The 8,919-nt window shown below is 38.2% G+C and overlaps 1 protein-coding gene across 1 annotated transcript; it reads right to left on the minus strand.

Annotated features, from left to right (window-relative positions):
* Positions 1-3,778: 3,778 nt before the first annotated feature.
* DPY30 (dpy-30 histone methyltransferase complex regulatory subunit) lies at positions 3,779-8,739 on the minus strand. Its single transcript, XM_010168767.1, has 4 exons — positions 8,684-8,739; positions 8,552-8,599; positions 7,326-7,468; positions 3,779-4,068 (listed from the first exon to the last, which is right to left on the minus strand). Exons 1-4 carry the CDS (start codon positions 8,717-8,719, stop codon positions 3,996-3,998), a joined length of 300 nt encoding a protein of 99 aa, XP_010167069.1. The 5' UTR covers positions 8,720-8,739; the 3' UTR covers positions 3,779-3,995.
* Between the last annotated feature and the right edge of the window lie 180 nt (positions 8,740-8,919).

Here is an 8,919-nt window from a genome sequence, read left to right on the forward strand (position 1 = left end):
TACGTGAACAGTGGACATCAGTAGAAGCAGTGCGGATACGTTTTTTCATCGTGGTGAAACGCCTCTTTCTGTGAGAGCTGGCATTCTGTACTTCTGTGACCTAGGCTATGTAGTTACTCTTAAAATGAATTCTGAGTATGAAGTAGAATAGGGAACACAAGCTAAGGCTTGGCTAAGAATAATTTGTTATGTAATTAGTACAATGATAAGAATAAATCAAAACCTGTATTCTATCCAGCTTGGTAGGCACAGTGATTCTTCTTGTGTTTCCTTTCCAACCTACTGGTTTCAACTGCTGGTATATTTCAGAATTTTCATATTTTTCATTTGTTTGAAAGCAGCTTTTTTTATTTCTAGAACATCTGCTGGGGAGAGAGAGAAGTTCTTTTGATCAGACTGCATTCACAATAGTGACAACACTTCAAAAAATAAAATGGGTAACTTGGAGACCTGTACTGACTCTGGAGAAAGTCCTTGATAAACTGGAGATGCAAAGAAAAAGATTTGCCAAGTCAAACTGTATTTTTAGGTGGTAACAGGCTTCAGAATATGAGGATGTAGAACCCTTTGATCAGAATTACCTTTAATAGGAAATCCTTTCTTCTGCCACTGTCCCCTTCAAGGTAAAAGATAATGTTCTTGCTGGAAGCATTTTAAAAGGCAGACTTCAAAATACTGCATGAGTCAGATATAATTCTTTCACAGTTCCTGAATAGTAACTTCTGGATATTGTATCTAAAATAGTCATCTTGGAAGGCATGCTGTGGTGTTAAACCAGGTATTCAGTTTTATTTTCTGCTTAATTTTACTGGCTTTCAGAAAACGGAAAAAGATTTGTTGAATAATCAAGAGAAAATGGCTTTCAGCTAGTTAGCAGTGGTCTGTTGTGCATCTAATGTTGCTGGTTTAATTTATTTCTTCAAGCTTTTATTCTACATCTATTAATAATTTGCAGCCCCTTAAATTTATTCTCCATTTTATTGATGAGTACCTCGTTTTTATAAATGTAAAATCACTTGTTTTTTCATTTGTCCTTCAAAATTAAATACATTTATCTTGAAGCCCTCAGGAGTGGTGTTTCCTGTGGAATAACAGTACTTCTTTCTTTATGGATTAAATTGGGATAGCAAGCATCTGTCAAGTCTCTTCACAGAATTGTCATTGTTTTGTAGCAGGGAGTGTTTAAAACAAGTAAATGCTTTGAAAAAATGGACTTTACCATTTCTTCCCTAACAACTTTGAGAACTGGATTATTCAGGTAGCAATTTGCTATCCTTCCCATTACAGGGTATTCTCTATGCAGCAGATCCTAATTGGTGAAGCCAATTTAACAAGGAATATGGTTGCACTTTTCTCCTTGACTTGTCATACCCTGGCAAGAATCACTAAAATTTATTTCTCAGAGCTGGTGAGTTCACTGCTGCTAGTAACATTTCAACTTATTTTCTTGGGGGAAGCTGCCCAGAAAAGCTGCCTTTAGTAAATCTTCTAACATCATCACCTTGCAACCATGGCTTTTTCATTCTCCTGAACTAGCCTAGATGGGAAGACAGCAGCGGGTGATACCGTGTACTAAACAGCGGCTCCAACAGCTGAGTGGGTGGCACGCTGCTGGCAGGGACAGCTCACCCTAAGACTGGTACTCATGCTTTTGAGATTCTAGGCTGATGCAAGGGCTGTGCAGAAAGCCAACATGTTTACTACAAGCTTTTGTGCAGCTGCTTGGAGGGTGTTAATGTAGGATGAGAAATCTGACTGTATTCTGAATTTAAGCATGGCAATATATTACAGGAAAATTGCTCTGTCTAGGGAAGATTAGTAGTCGAGCTGCTTCTTTTTGTATGGTCTTGCACAAATTCTCAACACAGAAATTGGGGATCAACATAGATTTTTTTTTTTCCATGTGTAACAGTTCTTAAAATCTTGTCACCTATGGATGAAACCTTGGAATGCTGCTTTAGCAATAAAAATAGCAGTCTTTATGGTGCCTCTTTGTCTTCACTTAAATATTATTATTAATTCTAGAAAGTCAAAACACTGTTGTTAAAATCCTTTCAGTGTTTTTTTTAAGTGTCAGTGTTTGATGGAGACTGTGTTCACGACAACACAATAAAATTAGTAATCTCATTCCAAAATTTCTGTATGTTTTCCAAAATAGAGCGTTTTGGGCTTGCAGGTTTCTTTCCATTTTTTTTTTGTTCCCCAGTCTTACTGCTTTTGGACTACACTAATTCATTGGTTCCCTCTTGGCGTATGAAGACATACATAAAATACTGAAAGCCTTCCTACTAGGATTGACAGCCAGATCTCACTCCAGCCCCTGCAAGCTGGCAGACAATTAAAAGTTTTTCCTCTGAAGGATCTATTTTTTGGCCACTCTTGCACCCACATATCTAAGCTATTAAAGAAGTAATGCTACATTAAAACCAATGCATCTTCAGATCACCATAGGAAAGTCATCTAGATGTCAAGAGAACTAAGGGAGAATATTATTTGTGCAGTGGGCCACTTGACTATACTGCAAATACAGTGTATATCCTTAAGTCATCACAGGAACAAGCCAAATGAGAGTCCTAACTCTCTTTTTATGAATTTATGCTTAATTACAAAAAAAAAAATAATGCAGCCTTTAATCTCACACAGAAAAAAACTCCAACCCTTGTAATTTAATTTACAAGGCTTTAACTACTTGCTATGTTAAAGCATTTAAATAAGAAACATAGAACGGAGATGGAAATGGTAAGATGGCAATACTGAAGTTTATTTGAATAAAAATTTAGGATTTGGATTAATTGAGCAACTCTTGGAAGCCAAGTTCACAATTTCTGTGACTGGCAAACAAATCATGGTCATTTTCCCAGTCTATTAAAAACTGAGCTCTGCTTAATCTGATTCCAGTGTCCGGTGCTAGTGAACAACACTGATCATGCTCCTTGTTACAAGTTTCAGAAAACAAAAATAGGAATTCTAAGGGCTGTGTCCCTGTACACATTAACAATAACCTAGTGAGCCAGTTCTCTGGTTACAATATTCATATTTTCAGAGCTTTGCTCACATTTTTTCCCAACATGTTGTTTACTGTCTTTATTCTATTTTTCTCCTCTGATCCCCAGTCTTCTGCTGCAGCTTCTTATATTGTACTCTGAGGTCTGTGGCCTTTACCCCTACTGAGGAGACTATGGGAAACACCAAACAAGAAGGGGTCAGACAAAGATGTCAAGAATAGAAATAACAAAAAGAGGTATGAGTAAACCTAAGGGGGGGAGGAATAAGAAGACTCAGGATTTTACTGGGTAGATTAGGATTATCTTTGACAAAGAACGCTCCAACTAGGGGGCAGCAGTACAGAGACCTGAATTACAGAACCTTTTTAAATCCCTTCAAACTATTCTGTGTTTCAGTTGAACCCAGCACACCAGTCACAGGAGATCAATGACAAATGCTGCACAGCACACCTCATTCATGGAAATACTTGAAATGTTGGACACACTCTGCAGGTGATCTGTTCAGCTGATGAACCTCATTGTCTGTTTTAACTAAACCCTTTCCTGGTGTTCTGAAGCAAGATCCCCCCTCTCTACTTAATCAATCCATCCTCAAATTAAATTCTAACTGCTCTTAATGTGTTTGCTTTCTGTTTAGGTACCTTGCACATGAAGGGTGATGTATAAAATCAACATTATAACTCATGCAATTCACGTAATAAATTATTCCCCTTTGTGTCATGCATTCAGGTGATGTAGCCCCACAGAATTATTCAGATTTTCATAATCAGTAGTGCAGTTTCAGTACTTTATTTTGAAAGTCTCTTAATAGCTAGTTTAAAACAAGTGAACAAATGAAAAGTGTTCTTTATTAAATAACTCAAAAGGTAAAGCAAATTGTGCGATTAAAAAAGACAACATCATGGTTCCAAAGGATTTTTACAGCAGAAAACAAATTGCGGCAAATGAGCATTTCAGTCTAGCAGCGAAACTGTCCTCATTTTTATGGAGTTAATTTCGGTCCTCAAATTGTGACTTGTTTTTTAAAAGATATGCTGCTAGAAATTCAATGGGATTTGGCGGTCTGTAAAGAAAAATGTAAATCAAAAGCAATTATTTTTTGTCATATGAAATTAGGTGGCTGAAGAACTAATCACCTTCCCTGAAAAGCAACGTAACTCCTCCCAAACACTTGGGAGCATTGATGTAGGGATGACCAACTACCTACAATTATCTTGTAAATTTACAGTTTATGTCTCATGAGTAAGTTTTTAATGAGTCTTAGTCACTTGGTTCAACGTTACTAAATTGCTAAAACAGTTCCATACCTAGAACCAGGATATACTCTGTAAACATAAATACTGTACATACATCATTGGGAGTTACGTGCATTTGCCTATTTCTTTAACTCATGCTATATAAAGTAAAAGTTAATCTGTCAGTGCTTTCTTGCTTCATTTTCCTGAGATGGTTATTGTCTAGCTTCTGCATTAGAGCTGTTCTCATGGTTTCTGGTAACTGCTGTTTCTTTTAAATGAACACAACAAAACCCCCAAGTTTGAGAAGTGCTGGAACTTGCAAGTAGTCAATAATACGCACTTTTGACTGCTGGCCTTAGTCTGTAAGTTTTTGTCTTAAAAACTCCTTCAGCTACAGTGCATGAATCCTGCTGATCTGGGTTCTCTCTGCAGAATAAATGGCATGCTAACTTATTCCATGTTGGGTCAGACCAAAGGTCCTGGTAGTGGGCAAATATGCCTGTAAAGATCATGAAGTATGGAAGAAGTGTGCAGAGCTATTCTCTGGACCATCTTTTTTGCCTCCAAGCACGTACAATTAACCAGCTTCCTGAGCTAGCACCTTTAATAGTCCTGAGTGGATTCCTCTACGACTTTGACCAGTTGCCCCTTGAGCCCAAATAAAATGTTAATGTCCTCAACCTGATGCAAGTTATATAGCTTAATTATGCAACCTGTGAAGGTCACCTTTTGTTCATTATGAATTTGCTACCTCCTAGCTTAATTTGATTACCATGTCAGAATAAACAATCCATCCCAATATAGCATCTCCATGCTATTAATGATTTAACATATTCCTAGTATATTCTCTCTCAGAAATCTCTTTTCCAGGTTGAAGTAACATCTATTCAGTCACTGCCCTTACAGACAGCATTCCATGCTTCTGACCACCTTGTCACTCTTACTTTTTCACATTCTGCCAGAATGCAGGGGAATTGGAATTAGACACAATACTCAAAATACAAGGAGACTATAAATTTAATATAGTGACATTATGCTTGTTTTTAACCCTTCAATTTCTAAGTCCTACCATTCAGAATTTATTTTGGATTGAGCAATGCACTGATACACACATTTAACAGTTTAAAGATATTTTTCACAACGGTAATTGTCAACTCAGAATCTATCATCTTGTCATTAGCATTATAGTATTTATTACCCTCGTAGGTGCATAATTTTCTGTTTATTTGTATTTTTTTTTTTTTGGTAGATTAAATTTCTCATAGCAGTCTTCTGTAGTTTCACATCAAATGTATGAAGTTCCTGTGCGATTATTTGAAATTGATTGACTTAAAAAACAAAACAAAACAGAAAACAAAAGACAAAAAAACCCCAACCTGTTCAGTGAAGCACAGTATCATTAGCAAATTCTGTCAGTGACTTTTTCAAATAGTTACAAATTATTCTTTCTAGGATTCTAGTGTTGACCTCATTTCACCATGAAAATTCACCATTTACTTATATCCTCTCTCTCATATCTTCCAACCAGTTCTTTGTCCATATAAAGGCTTTTCCTTTAATCCCACAGCTACTCTTTTTAAAAGCCTTTAGTGAAAGATTGTGCCAGAAGCCTTTTGGAAATCTAAGCAGCCTGTATCATCTGGATTTGTGTTAATGTGTGCTCAGTGACTCCTTCAGTGAACTCCAAGAGACTTCTGAGCCTGACAAAAGTTGTGTTGACTTCTCCCAAATATGTCATTTATCCATGTGATCACTATTCTGGATGATAATTTTTACTGAATTCCAGGTATAGTCATCAGACGTATTGGGCTGTTCCCTGAACATCTCTATATTCCTTAGAAAAAGAAATTAGCATCTATTAGTCACTTTCCAGTTCAATTTTAAGCAGAAGATTATAAAGCAGAGCTGGTAGTTCAACTTTGTCACCCCTGAGGTTTTAATATGGTCAGCTAAACAGCCAATTTGACTGACCTTGGCAGTTTGATACTCTTAGTTTTTCTACTCTATGTTCCCCAACCTCTTCTATCAATGTTCCAGTGTTAGAAGTCCTATGGGGATTAGTCTCCATAAAGAACAGCTCCTTCCATAGTGAAGAAAGATTTCTTTTAAAAAAAAGGAAAGAAGAAAGGTTTGTCTGTAACACAAGTATCCAGACTGTAGGTGTGGGGTATCCACCTCAGCCCGTGTTTTACAGTCACTCTGCAGCAAAACTCCCACAGATGTCAACTGCAGATCTGCACACTGTGCAGGTGTACACACGGGGTGTACCTTCCTAGGTGCTCTCTTCCCTCATTAGCTGTCTGTACAATGCAGTTGAAATTCACAACTCCTGTTAAGACACTGTTGATGGTTTCTCTGGCTCTAAGTATCGTGATATGATTATGGTCATCCATACCAGCTTCTGATAGTGTTATTTCAGCAAAATTGAGAAACAGTGTACATGCAGTATGACTCAACAATAGTTCAGCTGCACCAAAAGGCTAGAAATTAATTTAGATAAGATGAACAACTATTTACTGTTATTGAAGAATACCCTCCTATACTGACTGATAAGAGAGTCAGGGCACCTTGACAGCAAAATCTTCACTGAAAGCATAAACTATCAGTTTGCTTCTCACTGTGTTGACAGTGCAGGGTCAGCCTCATCCTTTAGAAAGTGTTTTAGTCTCCGACAAAGATGCATGTCAGGCCCAATTTGTCTGTCTTTCTTTTAAATGGCAAGCAGAACTCTTTATAAATTCCACACTATGAAAAATCTTGTTCAAAACTAGAACAACTTCTTGCTTTGCTTCTATAAGGTGAATTATGTGATAAAATTAGTAAGAAATACATGTTTCCCTCCAAAACCTTTGCAGTAGCACACCTCACTGGGAGATCACAAAGTCAGTAAAAAACTCTTAACATGACATATTCACCTAAGCGAGGAACACGTCCTGCACGGTCCATCATGGTAATTCATGAGTTCATAAACCTGGTGCAATTACTTTCTTACAACTAGCAAAGCAGCTGAAAAGGTGACACAGTACCCAAGTCTGAGACCTACTTTTTTTCTAAGAACAGAAGGAATATTGAAGCATCTTACCTCTCTTTTGCAAGAACAGCAAGTCCCTGTAGCAAGATAGGTACAACTGTCTGATCCAAGTAGGCACGTGTGGGTAATGACTGAAGATCCACCTTCTGCTTTGATGTTTTCTCTGCATTTATTTTCTCATTTTCTACTATCCTCTGAAGTAGAAAAAAAAAAAAGTGAATTAACATTGGTAATAGCAGCCACATCTACTTTGAAGTGTAAGTGCAAACAAAGTACCCGTTTCTCTGCAATTCACTGGCAATACCTTCTTTATATCTTGTAAGAAAATTCAAGCATGTATTTTTCCTTGCACAAAAATCTAATCCAGAGGACTCTTCTGTTAAATTCCTATGTTTTGAGGAACAATGTTAGGATGTCATATCTTCCAAAACAGAAGATGCTCAGTCTCTATCACTGTTATTTCTGCTTTTGCATTCAGATTCAGATTCTACATCATTGAGACAGGAATGACTGCTAACAAGAGGGGTCCTAATTAAATGGTTCCTGTGTGCATGCACTGCTAACACAAAATGCTAAAAGCACTAGAAATTCAGGTGAAGTCTGACAAAGAAAGAAAAAGAAAAGGCTTCCAGGTGCTTTTTGGTCAAAAAGTGCTAAACCATCTTACACCATTAACCACAGTTAAAAAAGGACACCCTGCCACTGTCAGCAACCCAACACATGCAAGGCAACGTACATGGATCTATTGATACAGAATCACAGAATCACAGAATGTTGGACGGATCTATTGATACAGAATCACAGAATGTTCACAGAATGTCAGGGATTGGAAGGGACCTCGAAAGATCATCTAGTCCAATCCCCCTGCCAAAGCAGGAACCTAAATGAGATCACACAGGAAGGTGTCCAGGTGGGTCTTGAATGTCTCCAGAGAAGGAGACTCCACAACCTCCCTGGGCAGCCTGTTCCAGGGCTCTGTCACCCTCACTGTAAAGAAGTTTCTTCTCAAGTTTAATTGGAAACACCTGTGTTCCAGCTTACACCCATTGCCCCTTGTCCTACCATTGGACATCACTGAGAAGAGCCTGGCTCCATCCTCCTGACATTTGCCCTTAACATATTTATAAACATTAATGAGGTCTCCCCTCAGTCTCCTCTTCTCCAAGCTAAAGAGACCCAGCTCCCTGGGTCTCAAGTTACACTCAAGACTCAACATTTTCCCCCCTGATTAGGAATGTGACTTCCACTGTACTTTACAGCAAGAAAATCTTTGTTACCTCCACATTTTCAGTGAGACCGTATTCAGAATGGGGATTTTCTGGAACCTGTAAAATAACACATGGTCAGCAAAACGGAAACGCTCCCTTTACACACGTAGCATGATGCACAGAAAACATTTCTTGCAATACCTGTGGCTGTCCCTCCATAATCTGTTCTGCCTCCATGATTTGAAAAGCGGAATTTGCTGGACCTGGACGCACAGTAATCTTGGAAAGCAACAAAAAATCGGGTCAGCAGGCTGCGATGGAGACCAGCGTTAGTTGACCGAGATGCCCAAGGTGATCACTTGGTTACTGAGGCGCAATTACCAGAGCGCAAACGGGAGTTGCTCTGTGGCCCCCCCCGCCAAACTCGCGCACGTTTT

Source organism: Antrostomus carolinensis, unplaced genomic scaffold (genome assembly GCF_000700745.2).
Source record: "Antrostomus carolinensis isolate BGI_N321 unplaced genomic scaffold, ASM70074v2 scaffold50565, whole genome shotgun sequence".
NCBI lineage: Eukaryota > Metazoa > Chordata > Aves > Caprimulgiformes > Caprimulgidae > Antrostomus > Antrostomus carolinensis.